This window comes from Hemitrygon akajei, chromosome 3, assembly GCF_048418815.1.
Source record: "Hemitrygon akajei chromosome 3, sHemAka1.3, whole genome shotgun sequence".
NCBI lineage: Eukaryota > Metazoa > Chordata > Chondrichthyes > Myliobatiformes > Dasyatidae > Hemitrygon > Hemitrygon akajei.
The window spans coordinates 181,271,437-181,290,873 of NC_133126.1; the positions used below are offsets into that span (position 1 = coordinate 181,271,437).

General features: G+C 37.4%; 1 protein-coding gene across 4 annotated transcripts in view; it reads left to right on the top strand.

The window, feature by feature from the left end:
- dipk2ab (divergent protein kinase domain 2Ab) overlaps nt 1–19,437 on the top strand; it is a 208,680-nt gene that overhangs the window by 28,259 nt on the left and 160,984 nt on the right. For 2 of the 4 annotated variants that reach the window (XM_073041532.1, XM_073041533.1), the window contains exon 2: nt 13,268–14,138. The exons of 1 other annotated variant lie outside the window; for it this stretch is intronic. In XM_073041532.1, the coding sequence (XP_072897633.1) occupies nt 13,485–14,138 (654 nt within the window). In that variant the 5' untranslated portion in view covers nt 13,268–13,484. Of the gene's footprint in view, nt 1–13,267; nt 14,139–19,437 lie in introns of those variants that run through there. One more of the 4 variants, XM_073041534.1, reaches the window with a different exon arrangement.

Consider the following 19,437-nt stretch of genomic DNA (forward strand, 5'->3'; position numbering starts at 1 on the left):
GAAAAAGTTTAGGAAATGTGAAGAATTTTTGTTGTACTGCATTTCATTATACCGTTCTATTAATCAGATCAAAAGTATGTGATTTCAATTTTCATTCTAAGTATTCACAATATGCATATTACAAAAAATTTAAAGAGCTGTGTAGTTTTCAGGCCTTGTTTAAAACACAATATTTCCTCTTCAGAGCATTGGTTTGTCTGCACAGATGTTTTAAAACAAAATTACGGAGAACATTGCCAGCAGTGAACTTTTGCTGTACTTCCTCTATCACATTCTCTTTGAATAAGGAGAATAACCTGTACAGATATCAGATCACTGTCCCATATAATTATATATACTTCAACTCCCTTGGAATAAAACATAATGTACTATGTGCCTTCCTAATTGCTTTTTTTGCATGTGAATTTTCCAGGTGCCACTGAAAAAGTCTCTTCAATTCCATTTCATTTGAATAAGAAGGCACCTTTTTTAAAAAAAAAAGATGGCATTAATTTTCCAGATTTGTTTCATCTGCCAAGTCGATGTCTCATTCACTTGCTGTCTATATCTCTATCTTCACAACTTGTGCTTCCATCCAGGTTTATTTTTATCAGAAAGCTTGAGTATCTTACACATGCTCCTCTTGACCAAATGGCAGAGTCTTACTGATCTCTGTGGCATCTCAACTTGAAAACCACCTGTGTATTTTCACTTCTTGATTTGCATACTAAATAATGGGGCTATATTTGTTATCTTCTAATCTGTGGCAAATATTCTGGAATACAGTGGATTTTAGAAGACCCTTGCAGATTTATTTCCGTTAATCATGGGATGTTGGTTTTGGGTCTTGTGGATTGGTTGGCTTATAGTCCCTTATGTTTTTAGTGCCAAGTTAGTGTTGCGGTTAGCATGACTCTATTACCACTCATGTTCCAGAGTTCAGTGTTCAATTCCTAGACCAATTGTAAGGAGGCTGTACATCCTCCCTGTGGATTACATGGGTTTTTCCCCGGCTGCTCTGGTTTCCTCACACAGTCCAAAGAGGTTGGTCATTGTAAATTTTCCTGTTAGAGTTAATTGGCTTTGTTGGAGTTGTTGTGGTGGTGTGGCTCAAAGGGTCGACTCTGTGCTGTATTGCTAAAGAAGAAAGTAATCTACAGCTAATTTTTCTCAGCTCCTCATTCTTTTCCAGATCTCCTTTTCTGGAATAATCCTGGAGATTTTCTGTGTCTTCTATAAAGATCAGTATAAAATATTTGATCAATTGCTCAATCAAGGGAGTGAGTAATTTCAGGACCTAACCCAGATGCAACATATTGATGCAGCTATAAAGAAGACGACAGTGGCTATTTTCCATTAGGATTTTGAGGAGATTTTGGTTTGTCCACTAAAACACTCAAAAATGTATACAAATGTACCATGGAGGGCATTCTTACTGGCTGCATCAGCGTCAAGTATGGTGGGGGGGGGGGGGGGGGAAGGATTTGTTACTGCACGAGATGAAATAAGTTGCAGAAACTTATAAAATTAGTTAGCTCTATCATGGGACCCAACCTCCATAGTTTCCAAGATATCTTAAAGGAGCGGTGCTTTCAGAAGGTGGTGGCCGTCATTAAGGATCCCTCCACACAGGACGTGCCTTCTTTATACTAGGAGGTACAGAAGCCTGAAGGGACATTCTCAGCAATTCAGGAACAGCCTCTTCCCCTCTAAATAAACATTGAACCCTACATCATTACTTTTTTATTTCTGTCATTTTGCACTACTTATTTTAACTTAACTATTTAATACACATACTTAATGTGACTTTTTTTCTGTTTATCATGTATTTCATTTTACTGCTGCTAAGTTAACCTATTTCATGACACATGCCAGTTATATTAAATCTGATTCTTGCGTTTCCTGATTTCTTCCTCCCTCCACTGTTTCACCAGTCTCAACCAAGAAAGGAACCGCATTAACTTCCTCCGACCTATTTTTTTATTTAGTGTAATCCGTTCACTATATATGTTTATTTCTTTCTAAGCTATTCCTGTAACGAACATTCCTCTAACTTGGTCCTCGTCAGAATTTTTTATAGCAAAGTTACCAGTTTCTTCCTTGGATCCAATGTTACTTCATTTGCTGTGATTCGATTAATTTTCTTGTTGGTTCTTCTTGCCTTAATCAGAATCTGGTTTAATATCACTGGCATATGTTGTAAAATTTGTTATGAAAACAACAAATCTCATAACATATCCTGGTGATATTAAACCTGATTCTACCTTAAAGGAAGATGTTTGTTATAAACTAAGTTAAATGTTAGCCAGTGCTTATGATGTATGGACCCAGTGCTATAGCCAACTGGCACTTGGCATCTTTTGTATTTGAAGTCACATACAGGTAGTCCCCAAGTTACGAACATCCGACTTACGGACAACTCGTACTTACGAACCGAGGAAGGAGAACGCCGTCCACCATTTTAAGTCGAATCGTGATGCCGTCCACCATTTTAAGTCATTGCAGTTGACACTGAGTGTTTAACTTTGTATTTGGCTTAAATTTTTCTTAGTAAGATTCACCCTGACCCCGCTCCCCCCCCCCCGCCCTCGTTCCGGTCGGCTGGTGGCGCAGTGAGATCAGCGCCGGGCTGGAGAATGGACTTTCCCCAGTTCAATCCGGTGACAGACCGCTCCCGTGCCGGGTTGATGTTGAGCTCGCAACTCGACCTCGTTTTTAAAATAAAAACACTGCCACTGGAATATTGTGGAGGATCAAATACCCAAACCCAGCACAGCCCCCACATGTCCCATTTAGTCTGTCTCAATGTGGTGGTCCTTAGGACCCAGCGGACCTCGGGAGCCAGCAAAACCTGGGAGCCGCCACCCACAGTGTTTCTGTTCCATTGACAGGAAGCGGTCGTGATAGAAAACAAAGCGGAAATAATAAAGCATTTGGAAAGAGGTGAAACGCCATCGGTCACTGGAAAAGTGTTAGGCTGCAGTCAGTCAACAATCGGAACAATTTTAAAGGATAACGGATAAAGTGAGAATAATGGAGCATGTGAAAGGCGCTGCCCCGATGAAAGCTACAATTATTACTAAGTACATAACCCGGGAACTGCCTGTACTTGTAATAAAGTTCTATCGCTAAAACATTTAATCTTTTCTCATTGTAGTATATCTCTAAAATAGCTTGATCTCTAGTTGGTTGTTCAATTTATAAACGTAAAGAGCTATTTTGTATACATTCCATGAACTTGCCTTCCACAAGGTTATTGTTGATTTGATTCTCCTAGTCTATATAGTAAATAAATTCTCATGCTTGCTATATTACTTTTGATACGTGTCTCTCTCTTGGAGATTCCACAAGCAACTCCTTCAGTTTTGACTTTTTTGTCCTTATCATTTCTTAGCTCCACTCAAATTGATTCTAATTTTTGACTGAGCCAAGACAATTTTTATCTAGTGCTGATTTCTCATTCTTTTAGCAAGGCAGGCCTGATCTTTTCCCTTCTGGCTATAAGTCACTTTTGAATTATGCCTTTGTAAAGGCTGTTAGATTATGTCTGTTTATTTTCATTTGTCCCATTGTGTTTGTCTCAATATATGCTCCAGGTAAAGATTCTCCAATTTTATTTTAATCATTCTTCCCTGCTGCCTTTAGAATTGAAGGTACACTCTTGTCTTTATATGCACTGCCCCTCCTTAATGTCCTCTTATGAGTATCTGCAGTATCACCTTGTTTTTCCTACTTAATTTCTGGTTTTGACCCATGTTTAAAATAGCCCTTTCCTTTTTGCACCCATCTAGACTATTTAATGTCTTATTTACAACCCTAGTTATTCAGTCTATTGGGGCACTAGTTCCTGTTCAATTTCAACAAAGTCTTTACTAATGGACATTTCCCTCTTTCCTTGGTACTTGTGCTAGTGATCCATAACTTGAAACTCATTTTCTTCCACTCCAATTTTTAGAGCCATAAGATCAATCTCTGCTTTTTCTTGTACATAAGAAATAATCTGGAAATTATTGTCTTTATGATTCTACTTTTATTTATGTACTTTAAATCTTTGTACTACTTGAATAGAATTACTGCACCTCCTTCCTATTGAAAATCATTAATTTCCACATTGACCATGACAAGTACATTTTGTCCTTCCCTAGTTTTCTCTTCTCTTTTTCCCTATTCTATCACTTGGGATTGAGGAGACCTTGCTTATTCTTTGGTTTTATTGGTTTTGAGGAATTGATTAGATCAATGTATAAACTGCATACTCTTCAACAAATGTATGATGAGATTTTAAGAGTTTTCTGTTACTTCGGGTTTCAAGTCAATACAAGTTGAGATTATTGTCATCTGTGGAAGTGCACGTATACCATGTTGACCATGGATGTTGTGTTCCAGTTGTCTATCTGAAATGCAAGCAAGTACACAAGCTAAGGGCAGTACAACAAGGAGAACAAGCTGTTGCTCATGTAGAGGGCCCCACATGCACATAGCTGATGAATCCAAAGGAATGGCAGAGACAGATAGTTTAGCACTAGTAGTGTCGCAGGAGTTACAAGTGTAACATCTATGTAGCATCAGTCTTTTTGTGCGACCAGTCGCCACACTCATTAAGAAAATCAAATTACATAGTACTACACTAGATGCTAGTAGGCTATCAGAAGATTCTAAGCATCAGAAGGAGGCAATGAACAGAAATCACACACTTCTGGGGGAAAAAAGGTTTTTATAAGAAAAAAACACAATGTACAAAATAATTACATGAGCAAGAACAATTCAAAATTCCAACATTCGGTTCAGGTCTCAAATTTTAGATATCAAACCAAAACAAATTCCTTTTTAATTAGGATCAGTGAGATTTATTTTATTACCCTAATCTCTGGAACTAATAATATCTAGTGTTATTCTCTATTTAAACATTTACAGCCTGAGCTTTCCTTTTTACTTATCTCTAGTTAGTTAGAGAACTAACTATAATTCCTATTCTCAAGTATTATAGTTAACTTCAGTTTCGGTTCCAGGCAGTTTATCTATAAGTTTTTAAATTCAAATTCAAAAATCTTTTTTTAATTTATTTTATTTATATAAGATTTTTATATATATATATATATCCCCCCCCTCTCCTCCCCCCCCCCCTCTCCCCCCCCCCCCTCTCCCCCCCCCCCTCTCCCCCCCCCTCTCTCCCCCCCCCCCTCTCCCCCCCCCCCTCCCTGTAACGTTCTCGCTCGGGTGTAACGAAACCCAAGTTAAACGTCGAGGTAAACCGTAGTCAATGAAAACAAGGTCCCAGTAAGATTAACCATTTACTGTTCACTCTTCACATTAACGTATGGTGAAAACTGTTGATAAAACAATACAAGATTGGTACAGTATTTGTTTCCTTCTAGATATTACATTTACATCGTGAATACTTGCAAGGGTTAAACTACAATAACTACATTACATTAAAGTGCAGCATACAGTCAGAATCTATCTACGCCATTGACTGCTTTAAATACACTTCAACACAAACTATCCGCAACTCTTTAACTAACGAAAACATAAACCTTAGCAACCGTCGTTACTTTTAACAGAATCAGCGTTAAAATTTTAATTCAACATATCGATTATCTCATGACTTACAGCGTTGCTTTCACTGTGTTTCTGGTGCGTAGAAAGAAAACCCTGCTTGCACTAAACTGGCACATGTCTGCCCCCCACCTTCCTGTCTTTTTCAAACCGGTATTTTCCCACAAGATGCGGCGAAACCGGATGTGACGTCATCGCATGCCACGATATATTACAGACAATGAATTTACTTAAACAATCCTAACTTTAACTAAAAAATGCTAACAAACGAATTACTAAGCAAAAATATTATAAACTAAATAACTGCCATAAAGGCAGCACACTCCCCCCCCATCACTACTCAAAGTTACTCTCAATCAGTTACTTATCAAAGGCTTTGCAAGAGTAATCAGTTCTTGCAGAAAATCAAATCTGGATTCTTCCACTGAAAATAAACTTGTACATCCAACCGTATTAAGTCCTCTGCGTCATTACACATTTTGTTCCCATGCTGATTCTTTGAATCTCGGGTGGCTCACCATCTTGTTTCTTAGTTCATTGGAATGAAATAGTTTATCATCCACAGCAAGTCAGTTCACCTATTTGTACAAAAACTTGACCAAATCCATTAGTACGGTTTTACAGAACAAATTCCCGACTACACGGTAGGGATTTTGGACACTCGTCTTTGCCGATATTGTCTCTATAGCTGCTGCGTGATATAGCTGTAGCTTCAATAAATCTTTTATTCCTATTGCCTCTCCTCCAGGGGCTTAACTCTGAGGTTTTCAAGATAGTAGGGTAAAGATTTTCACTACTAGTTCCACTCTGAACACTTCCTATCATTGTTGTGTTTCTCCCCTTGTCTGTGCTGCATCAGCTATGCCTCTTAATTCTCTTTTTAAATTGGGAAACCTTGTTTCCATCCCTCCGCAAGTAGAGCTTTCTAACGTTACATCTTTGGGTTTAATTAATCTGGTTTATACCAGTCAGCATTGAATTTAATGTAGGACTATCTTAGGAACTCAGACTCCAGATGATTCCTCAAGATTTACTCCCAAGCCTTCCCCATGAGTGGGTCTAGTAGCCATGAGGCAGCCAAGGTTTGAGATCAGTGTTTTCCTTCTAGATGAGCTGAGAAGCCCCATCCTACTGAAGCAATGGTTTTAAGACATCAGTAACCCACCATTGCCCTTCTCCTGTTGGTAGAAACAGTTCAGTGCTCAGTAGCTAATCCACATGTGAAGGCCAGGAGCAGCACTTGGTTGTCAGAGGCTATTTGAGACACACACCATTGAGCACTTATAATAGGTATTGGGAGTTTATCCCCACCACCAGCCCCTGCTATAATTACCTCAAGGAATTAATGAAAAACTTACTTGAAGCAAGATTCGCAAGGAAACTGTAAACATAAATTATGCAGACTTTGCATAATTTACAAAAAAAAAGAACAAATGAAAACAGTCAGTTTTAGTGCAATGTGACCTTGGTGTTGCCAGTCTAATGATTAAGCTTTTGCCAGTTGGTTCAAAAAAGTATCTTATTTTGCAACCTGTTTTTTTGAGAACTTCTGATGTGCCTATTTAAGGTTCTTGATACCATCTTGAACTCTGCTGCTAAACTTAAAAGCTAGACCTTCCAAAGTCAGTGGAGTTATTGCATTCTTTTACAAAAAGATTGAGCTTTTCCTTCAATCTGTTTGTCTAGAAATGTCGTCTTAATACAGCTTGGATATGCTGTCTGTTTTAGGAATTGGGCGTCATGTATGTATGCAAATGGTATAAACCCGCCTGATGTACTGCTTGAGTATCAACAGGGTCTCAATGCTTGGGATTCTGAGCTGTGAGAGGACAGTGAAGTTGTTTTTATTTTACCTTGAATGAATCTGGTTGTTTTGTAGATACACAGAATTAGTGTTTTTTCTGATGCCTTGAGATTGCTGTGTAAGGTTCAGATTTTAGAAACAAGCAGGAGGGTTGGGAATCACAACTCCTTAGTAAATCATGTATTTTGAGTCTGATATGAGGCCTTGATCTTAATTCTTTTTCATTCAATGGACCAAAGGTTGTGCTGGCTTAGTGACAGCAACACTGAAGGTTCTGGAGATAAGAGAAGTAGTCTACGTTTTACCAAGATCTCACCATGAACCATGAAGATCAATATGAAATAGCAGATGCATATTTTAATTCACTAAAACCTTTGACTCCCTTAGTAGGGAGGGACTGTCAGTTTTGTTGCCTATAGTCTATAGTCTCCAATTTGCATTTGCTCCACCACGGTATGCAAGCTTCCACATTATCAAATCTCAATCCTAACCAGCATCAGTCAGGGCTATGTTGTTGCCTAGTTTTTTTCCTCATTCTTTTTTACTGCATTGTTATACAGTGGCATGCAAAGGTTTGAGCATTCCTGGTCAAAATTTCTGTTACTGTGAATAGTTAAGTGAGTAGAAGATGAACTGATCTCCAAAAGTCAAAGTTCAAGAAGAAACATTCTTTCCAACATTTTAAGCAAGATCAGTGTATTATTTTTGTTCTGTACAATTTTAGAGTGGTGGGGGGGGGGGGGAAGGAAAGGAATACCATGAAAAAGTTAGGGCACCCCGAGAGATTTGAGCTCTCAGATAACTTTTACCAAGGTCTCAGACCTTAATTAGCTTGTTAAGGCTATGGCTTGTTCACGGTCATCATTAGGAAAGGCCAGGTGATGCAAATTTCAAAGCTTTATAAATACCCTGACTCCTCAAACCTTGTCCTAACAATCAGCAGCCATGGGCTCCTCTAAGCAGCTGCCTAGCACTCTGAAAATTAAAATAAAGGATGCCTACAAAGCAGGAGAAGGCTATAAAAGATAGTAAAGCATTTTCAGGTAGCCGTTTCCTCAGTTCGTAATGTAATTAAGAAATGGCAGTTAACAGGAATGGTGGAGGTCAAGTTGAGGTCTGGAAGACCAACACAAATATGACCTTCATGGAAGAGTCATCAGAAGAAAACTTTTCCTGTGTTCTCACCACAAAATTCAGCATCAGAAGTCTGCAAAGGAACATCTGAACAAGCCTGATGCATTTGGAAGCAAGTCCAGTGGACTTGTGAAGTTAAAATAGAACTTTTTTAACGCAATGAGCAAAGGTATGTTGAAAGGGTGCAGAATTTCATGAAAAGAACACCTCTCCAACTGTTAAGCATGGGGGTGGATCAATCATGTTTTGGGCTTGTGTTGCAGCCGGTGGCATAGGGAACATTTCACTGGTAGAGGGAAGAATGAATTAAATACCAGCAATTTCTGGAAGCAAACATCACACCCTCTTTTTTTTTTTTAAAAAGCTGAAGATGAAAAGAGGATGGTTTCTATAACAGGATAGTGATCATAAACACACCTCAAAATCCACAATGGACTACCTCAAGAGGTGCAAGCTGAAGGTTTTGCCATGGCCCTCACAGTCCTCCGACCTGAACATCATCAAAAATCTGTGGATAGACCTCACAAGAGTAGTGCATGCAAGAGGGCCCAAGAATCTCACAGAACTAGAAGTCTTTAGCAAGGAAGAATGGGCGAAAATCCCCCAAACAAGAGTTGAAAGACTCTGAGCTGGCTACAGAAAGTGTTTACAAGCTGTGATACTTGCCAAAGGTGGTGTAACTGAGTACTGACCATGCAGGGTGCCCAAACTTTTGCTTTGGGCCCTTTTCCTTTTTTGTTATTTTGAAACTGTAAAAGATGGAAATAAAATAATCTTGCTTAAAATATTAAAGAAATGTGTCATCTTTAACTTTATGCCTTTTGAAAATCAGGTCATCTTTTACTTAGCTATTCACAGTAACTGAAATTTTGACCTAGGGTGCCCAAACCTTTGCATGCCACTGTATAAACAACATGCTGGAGGAACTCAGCACGTTAGGCAGCATCTACAGAAATGAATAAACAGTCAACATTTCCATAAGAACATAAGATATAGGAACAGAATTAGGTTATTAGGCACATTAAGACTATTAAAATATAGGTCTTGTAGGTTTCCTTATCTGTATCTCCTCCATTTCCCAGAGATAAAAACTCACCCCATCTTCAAGCCATCTTAACAGAGATAGAGTTACTCTTGTCCTAACCTACCACCCCATGAGCCTCTATCCAAGACATCATTCAATACAACTTCCGCCATCCTCAATCAGATACTATCATCAAGCACATCTTTTCCCCTCTACCCCCCCCCCCCAACTCTTTCAACAGGGATTACTCCATGTGACTACCTTGTTCATTCATTCCCCCTCCCCTCACTAATCTATTCCTCGCACTTATCCCTGTAAGCGGCCAAAGTGGTACTTCTGCCCATTCACTTCCCTCACCTCCATTCAGGGCCCCAAACGGTCCTTCCAGGTGAGGCAACAATTCACCTGCAAATCTGTTGGGGTCATCTATGTATCTGGCACTCCCAATATGGCCTCCTCTATATTAGTGAGAGCTGTCTTAAATTGGGGAACTGGTTTGTTGAACACCTCCATCTGCCAAAAACAGAATTTGCTGCTGACCAACAATTTTAATTCCTATTCCCGTTTCAATATGTTGGTCTGTGGCTTCCTCTTGTGCCACAATGAAGCCACTCTCAGTGTGGAGAAGCAAAACCTCATTCCATCTGGCACGAACATTGATTTCTCCTTCTGGTTTTAAAAACAATTCCTCTGCTTTTCTACTCCCCACTCTGGGCTCTTACTTCTTCTCACTTGTCTATCATCGCCCTCTGGTGCCCCTTCTCTTTCCCTTTCTCATTCTGTCCTATCAAATTCCTTTCCCGCCCAGCTGGCTTCACCAGTCACTTTCTAACAAGTCCTCCTTTTCCTCCCCCTCACTTTTTTTTATATACTGGCATTTTTTCCCTTTCCAGTCCCGTGAAGGATCTCTGCCCGAATTGTTGACTGTTAATTAATTTCCTTAGATGCTGCCTGACCTGCTGAGTTCATTCAGCATTTTGTGTATTGTTTTGGATTTCCAGTGTCTTCAGAATTCCTGTTTATGCGTTGTTATATACCCCAATCTAATATACTGTATCCCATCAGAATAAAGCTAATTTTCACAATTAATGGGACATTTGTTCAAATGTAGCATCCATTGTATTTGCCATTACTTCAATCTTGGATGAGCTGCATTGTGCAGGTGATGCTTGTGTTTATGTATGTTTGGAGACTGAACTCCAGACCAGCATTGACATATTCAGTGATCCACCTGAGAGGATCGACCTAATGCTGAATGAAACTAGCGTATTTCTGTTGCATAATATTAAATTAGCAATTTAGATTGTTATACTTGTCATTTAGTATGGTTGCTAATATAGTTTCATAGTACTAGTTTTAAATGTATGTAGTAGAGTAAAATTTAGTGACCCCCCCATCTATGATGAAGAAAAGAAATCACAAAACATCCAACTATATTATCTATGTTTTGACATTAGGATTAACTTGCAGAATGAAGATGTTATTTTAATCTATTATTATTTTTTCTTTAAATATGACCTACACCTATGCCCTTGCCACATCAGGCTTTCTTTTCATTAAAGGTCATATTCTCGAGGCACTGTGGTCAGTGGTTATTGCATGCTGTGCAAATGTTTGAAGCATTCAAATGAGACCAGAAATGAGTAAATTATACTTATTTGCTTTCCAGCATAACATTAAGATGTCTTAGCTGAAGCTCTTTTAGATACAATATCGAAAATGTCAGCTACTTCATGCACAGCAACATTTCCCAAAAAGACAATAGAACTACTATTTTGACCTGTTGGTTTAAAACTTAATTTTTACTCTAAGTAGTCATATGCACTTCTTCACACTTTCTTGCAGAAGTTGCCTGAGTTGGTTTAATTCCTTGTCTGAAAATAGCACCTGCAAAAATGTAGCACTCAGTTTCTGGCAGGGGTTCCTAAATTTTTTTACATCATGGACTTCTACCATTAATTGAGGGGGTCTATGGATCCGAGGATGGGAACCCCTGATTTAGGGAGAAATTCTAGCTTTGTTAGTACCATACAAATCATGGAATCATACAACATAGCAATTGCCATTCAGCCTAACTGGTCCACATCAACCTTGCATGATTAGTCCCATCTGCCAGCTCTTGGTCTTTCGCTTTTTGTGCTTGGGCAATTCAAGTACTCAATTTGGCACCTTTTAAATGATGTCAAGGACCCAGCTTCAACCACTCTAGACTGTACATTCCACATACTTGTCACATTAGATGAAGGATCCTTGTAGATCCCTTCTCAATCTCTTCACTCTTGCCTTAAACTTATGTCCTCTAGCATTATCTCTCTTGAAAAGGAAAAGTTTCTGGCAGTCTTCTGTATCTACACCACTCATAATTTTAATCATGCACCCTCTTAATCTGTCTCTCCTCATAACAGTACCTTGATGAATCTTCACTGAACTCTGCCCAATCATATCCTCCTTTCACTGGAATTGCAGTGAATTCCGGTATTCACTGGAATACTGAATACTCCATGCAGTATTCCAGTGGCAATCGAGGTTTTATAAAGTTGAAACATAATTTTTTGTATGCCATAAACCTTCCTAATCCCTTTTTTGGTGTTGCTACCTTCAAGGATCTGTGAACTTGTACTCCAAGGTCCTCTGTCCCCTAGGACCCCTCTACTCATGGTGTATGTCTCATTATTACCTGATTAATACATTGAAAATAACTTTCCAGTTTGATATTACTCCCACCTCCATAACTGTTTACACTCTGCCAGTATTTCTGTTAGCCATAAACTTATTGACTGTATCTTCCACATCCAAGTCTTTCATGTATGACAGACAGACATACTTTATTGATCCCGAGGGAAATCCGGTTTCGTTAGTCGCACCAACCAAAAATAGTGTAGAAATATAGCAATATAAAACCATAAATAAGTAATAGGTGAGTTATGCCAAGTGGAAATAAGTCCAGGACCAGCCTATTGGCTCAGGGTGTCTGACACTCTGAGGGAGGAGTTGTAAAGTTTGATGGCTACAGGCAGGAATGACTTCCTATGACACTCAGTGTTGCATCTCGGTGGAATGAGTCTCTGGCTGAATGTACTCCTGTGCCGAACCAGTTACATACAGCAAAGGTCCTCGTGCTGATCCTCGTGGGACATCACTAGTTACAGTGATCCGATTTCAAAAACTGCCCTTATCATCTTCTGTCTCCTTTTACCAATCCAGTTTTGAATTCTATTTGCCAACTTGCCATGGATCGTGTGGGTCTTCACCTTTGAACTATTGTCCCATGTGGGACTTTGTTAAAGGTCTTGGTAAAATTCTTGCAAATCACTTATACTGTCCTTCTCTCATTGATACACTCATTTACTCTGGAGTGTGAGAATATACCTTCTCATGGAGATGTGAGTGAGCGTAGACTGGCATCTTTTCATGTAGACATTAGAAGTTAGCTCTTAAATATTATTGCCCAAAATTATGCAGAGTTGAAGCAGAAGATCTTAATAAAACATACTAATATTGTATGTTGATCAGCTGCCAACAATATATTTATTACTGTTGCTTTTTTGTTGTCATGGATTATTATTTCATGTTTTTAGAAAATATTTATCCAAACTTTACACACCATTATCATTCAACCCCCTGCCAACTTTAGTCTATATTAAGAAAATACTGTTTTTGAAACTTTTAAAATTTGTTTGAAGTTGTATGCTATTTAGATATGATTGCAATTTTTTTTCTCTAGCTGAAACAGTTGTACTTTAGCAGTTATGTTTTGTTTTTTTTCTCAGACTGATCACCAGAACAGGAAGTTCCTTGGACAGATATGCTGAGAATTTGAAGATGTGAGATGCGTGAATCCATGGAAGCAGTCGTCTCTTAGGATCGTTTACCTGATCAAATTTAAAATAAAACTGAGTATGTAAGGGGAAAGTAGTCTGTCAACGTTGACTTTTTATAAAGAATCATCAGTGTTAATGAGTCGTTAAAGTTGATGCAGACAGAACCATGTGGCGATTATTTACACTGAAGCTTGGTCGCTTATACTGCTGCTTTAAGTTTCTCTTTGTGGTGAGTCTGTTGGTGTTCATGTTAATGAATACTCACACACTATTTGACTCCTTTCAGAAGAATGAACTTGCGGATCGTCGTTTTATTAGCCTCAACAAATGTCCAGCGTGCTTTGGTACTAGTTGGTGTCGTAAATTTATGAATGGCCAAATCACATTTGAAACATGGGGTCGTCTACGAATTCTGGATTTTTTGAATGTGAAAAATGTCTACTTCGCTCAGTATGGGGAGCCAAGGGAAGGCGCAAGGCGTGTTGTTCTCAAACGCTTGGGTTCTAATCAAGAACTGACGGAGATGGATCAAAAGATCTGCAAACGGGCCACAGGGCGACCCCGTTGTGATGTTACACAAGCTATATACAAGACTCAGTTTTCCCGTTTAAATGGAGAAGTTCGGTTACTAACTCCAGATATTGTGGAAGGATGGTCAGACTTGGTGCATTGTCCGTCGCAAAGACTCCTAGACAGAATCGTACGCAGGTATGCTGAAACAAAGGATTCTGGAAGCTTCTTGATGAAGAATTTGAAGGACTCTGAGCGGATGCAGCTGCTTCTAACATTGGCTTTTAACCCAGAGCCCCTAGTTCTTCAGGTATGATATGTATCTTAAATTTTTTGCAGAATTTGATTCAGATGGCTTGATTAATCATTCCAAAATCATTGCTAAGTCATTTTAATTTTTTCTTTTGTATGTGCATGGAGTAATAACTAAGTTGAGGGATTCTGATTGTCAATTACTCAATCTTTGTTCAAATAATGATATAATTTTGGCAGTTATTGCTTGCCTCTTTAATATTGCTTTTAATATAGAATAATCTTAATAAAATTAAGAAAAATAAATTAAGGAAAACAAGTGCTCTTGTAGCCACTCGAGTTCTTGATTTATTCAAGAAATTGGGTTTGTGTGGTAAATCTTTCATACATATGGACATAAAATGCACAAAAGCAAGATGGTTTTTTTGATCTAATAATGAAATGTAATGAAATTCTATGAACCAAGGGTTGGCAGTAATGGTATTTAATAATCTTTTTGTAAAGTAAAATTTTGAGATTTTGAAGCAGTAAGAAGTTCAAATTTGTAAACTAATGGTTATTATCTTGAGATTAAAATCCTATTAGTAATTTTGAGTTTATTAGGATACTATATCCATCAAATAGAAATTGCTTGTGGTTTGATATTGTTCCTTTTGTTCAACATAACATTGCATTGACAAAGGTAGTAGACTAAAATGGAGAATAGAATTGCATGAGTTGATATGGACTCAGCCAAATGGCTTCTTCTTGGCCATAAACGTCCAGCGTAGGTATCTTGTTTATGTAGAGAGATTATTTAGAGGTACAGTGCGAAATAGGCCCTTCCGGCCCAACGAGCTGAGCCGCTCAGCAATTCACCTATTTACCACTAGCCTCATCACAATCTCCTAACTGTCTTTGAACTTTGGGAGCAAATTAGAGGAAGCCCACATGGTACAAACACTTTACAGATGCTGCCAGAATTGAACTCCTAACTCTGCCCGAGCTGTAATAACATCGTATTGACCACTATGCTACCATGGCGCCCCATGCTTTCAAGCGAAGAGTCATTGAATCGTATTGTTCTGAATAAATTTTTTTTATTGAATTTTCAAATAGGTTATAGAAAGAAAAAAAATTATCAACCCTTCCCCCCTCCCCCCTAACATATCCCTATAGAAAAAAAGAGAAGAAAGAAAGAGTTTATAATAGCTTTAATATGTATATTAATATGTATATGTATATTTAGTTCTTTCCCCAGATAACCAATAATTTTATCTTCGGAGCACCTATATATTTAATCCTATCTTTTGTAAATAAGGGCGCCAAATTTTCAGAAATATTTCATATTTATCTCTTAAATTATAAGTAATTTTTTCAAGTGGAATGCAGCTAAAAATTTCATTCTTCCAACAATCTATACTTACATATGAATCCGATTTCCAAGTAACTGCAATAGCCTTTTTGGCTACTGCCAATGCAATTTTTATGAATTCTTTCTGATATTTATTCAATTTGGATTTCGATTTTATCCCTTCAATATCACCTAGTAAAAATAATGTTGGATTATGTGGAAGTTGTATTCCAATAATTTGTTCCAGTAAAACTCTTAAATTTGTACAAAAAGGTTGAATTTTAAAACAAGACCAAGTAGAGTGTAAAAAAGTACCAATTTCTTGATTACATCGGAAGCATTGATCAGATAAATTTGGGTTTAATTTATTTATTTCTTGTTGTGTAATATATAATTGATGTAAAAAATTATATTGCACTAGTCTTAGCCGGACATTTATTGTATTTGTCATACTGTCAAGACATAGTCTTGACCAATTTGTTTCTTCAATTTTAATATTCAAATCAATTTCCCATTTTTGTCTTGACTTATGAATTCCTTGTTTAATTGCCTGCTTTTGAATCAAACTATACATATAAGAAATAGATTTTTACATTTTTACTTTTTGAGATAAAATTTCTATTTCATTAGGTTTCGGCAATAACATTGTTTGACCCAATTTATCTCTTAAATAAACCCTTAATTAGAAATAACAAAAAAGATGGATTAGAATAGAACTAGATAAAATAGGAGAAAATATACCAGAAGATTTTATATATAAGTGGGAATCTAAATGAATACGGGAAAAGAAAAAATCTCCTATATTAAAACATTTGATTGATTTATGGAATAAGATAAATGTTGATGATGAGATAAAGAAATCTTTATTAGCAAGGAGACCTTTAATTCAAAATAAACTTATTCCTTTTACAATGGATAACCAACTTTTATACAACTGGTTTGAAAAAGGGATTAGATATATAGGAGATTGTTTTGAAGGAGGTATATTAATGTCATTTGATCAATTAAAAAATAAATATAAAATATCAAACAACACTTTTTTGTTAGCTCTGAATATTTTTGAGTTGCTATTTGCTGCTAGAAATCTTTTGCTATGCCTTCTGGGAGATAGGACATGAATGTAAATAATTTGGGTAGATTTAAAAACCTCTCTGTTAACTCTCTGTAATGGCTTACTTCATTGTGTTTGTGTTTACTAATAGGTAGTTAAAATACTATCTCAAAACTCTCATTTTCACAATATTAAATTATTGGTAGCTTGCATGCAGCATTTGGTTATTTGTAGTTTATTAAATGGCTGCTCCAGTCACTGAACATTATCTTTTTTCTAAGTTTTCACTTTGAAAAATTGGTTCTGAGTTCATCTCCATATAGTGAATAGGTGTGCAGACATGGGCTGCTGTGCATTGAAGGAGATGCAGTGCTTTGCTGCTTTGGACATTGTAAAAGAAACTTAATTTACAAGCAAGTAAACTTGAGTGCTGGTGGTCCACCAAACCAATCTGAAATTTTAAACTGGAAAATGGCAAATGCAGGGTAAGGCAGCAGTTGAGAATTTAAAATTAGCTGATCAACAAATAGAGATGGTGTTTGAGCTCTAGTAAGATATTGGAAAAGATGAGGACTGGTGCCCAGATTATGATAACTCTTGATGTGGTTTGAATGGTAATGAAAGGGGATAATGCTAGTTCCTCTTGTTCTGTATTTTACAACACACTGAAGTTTATCTTTAGTAAAATTTTCTGTCTCATAACAAGGAATTGCAAGCAAAAGTGATCTATGGTTTCTGGGCAGGAATCTTTTCCTTACTGTCTAAACTACAATTTGGTTTCATTATATATTGTGTGAAATCAGTTACAGATTTGAATTCATGTAACAGTTGCAGGTGTCTTTCATTGCTGTTTGGCTGCCTAACAAGTTAACAATCAGCTTGCACATAGTTTAGAGTTGTCCTGAGATTATTGCATGTTGTGTAATAAACAGAGCTTTCAGATTAATATTCAGTGATCAATTTGTATGTCTTTATCTTGGTTTTACCAAAATCTAGTTGAATTTATTTTTCTGTAATCAGATGATTTTCTTCTTGTTTTAAATGAAAAAGATGAAGCATGTTTCACTCACACTGGTTTTGTCCGGAATTAAACTGTTTACTCAGTTTAATGAGTTTGTTCAGTTCAGAATTTTAAAAAGAACAAAAACAAAGCTTGGATTATTCTTCTAAACCAAGCAAAAAATAGCAAAAACTAATCAATTTGTTAGATCTCATTACCAGATTAACAGAATTACTAAACTGAACCTAAATACAGAATTGTTAATTAAGTTGCCGATAGGAATAAAACCTGGTATAGCAAAAGTAAGATACATGAAGAACGCAATAGGTCATTTTACCTATGCAAAATGGTCTGTTGCTGTAAATGATAATCAAAAGAAGTGCACATCCTGAAAATCCAAAACGTTAATTCTGTTTCTCTTTCCACAGATGCTGCCTGACTGGCTGAGTATTTCCAGTATTTTTGTTTGTATCTCTGTTATTGCTAGTGCTCTTGCATGAGAAATGAGTGTAGATTTGAAAGAGACTATGTCCAGGTGACCCTATTTGAGTTGAAGGCAGTTTAGCTGGTGTGACCAGAGGTAGAAACTGGTCCTGCAGCACTGATTTGAGGCCCCCCCCCCCCAGGAGGGACAGTATAGTTGAGACCAGGTCATGAAGTTCCTCAGTTTTTTTTATCGACAAAAAAAATAGTGGAAGGTTTGTGTATGGTAGAATGGGAGATAGAACTGAAGTTTGCTTTGAGTTTTGCTCCGTTTGTGCCAGTCATTTTGAAGCAGCATTGCCACATTGACAGCCCATTGCCTGGGGTACTTGGTTTCCTTTTTGTGCAGTTGTTTCAGCTGGAGTTTTTTTTTCTCTGATCTCAGTACTCATCTCATTTTGAGTCATTCAACATTTTTCATTTATAAAATTGTGATCGTACTTACAACTATGTATGTGGATTTATTTTCTAATTTTGGTAACTTAAGGTGGTTGAATCTGAACAAAATGGTGACTACCCTTTTCTTTCAGTAGACCATTTAAACAGACATCACTCAGTCAAAAGGAAAGAAAAAGCTGGTATATAGTAATAAAGCATAATCTTTATGTCAATAAGTTGTCTAGATTAGAAAGATGAGCCATGAGTGAGCTTCTTGTCAGTTAATATTCGTGTGCTGCACTGCTATATGTTGATGTGGCAGGTGATACTGAAATAATTATCATGAGTTTCCTTTCCTGATTTCAGTTCAGTGGCATTGAATTTTGGTGTGATTGTATCATTGCAGAAGCTAAAAACAGTATTGTTGAAGTAATACTCACCCCCCCCCCCCCCCCCCACAGTACAGGTATGCATCGCTTAATGTCCCGGATACGTTCCGCAGAACCCGATTTGGACATTGTGCGAACACCATAATATATACTTTGCGAACCTATAGCGAGTATTACTGTACTGTAATGTACCTGTATTGACTAAATAGCCAATAACTTACACTAAAACTGCATACTGTTCGCTAAAATACATACGCGATAGTTTTTTTATTTTTATAGTTTTCTTAGATAGATAGATAGATACTTTATTCATCCCCATGGGGAAATTCAACATTTTTTCCAATGTCCCATACACTTATTGTAGCAAAACTAATTACATACAATACTTAACTCAGTAAAAATATGATTATGCATCTAAAATCACCCTCTCAAAAAGCATTAATAATAGCTTTTAAAAAGTTCTTAAGTAGTTTACTTAAATACATTGAGTCCTAACCCCGGCACTTTAACATATCTTACTCCTGGCGGTTGAATTGTAAAGCCGAATGGCATTGGGGAGTATTGATCTCTTCATGCTGTCTGAGGAGCATTGCATCGATAGCAACCTGTCGCTGAAACTGCTTCTCTGTCTCTGGATGGTGCTATGTAGAGGATGTTCAGGGTTTTCCATAATTGACCGTAGCCTACTCAGCGCCCTTCGCTTTGCTACCGATGTTATACTCT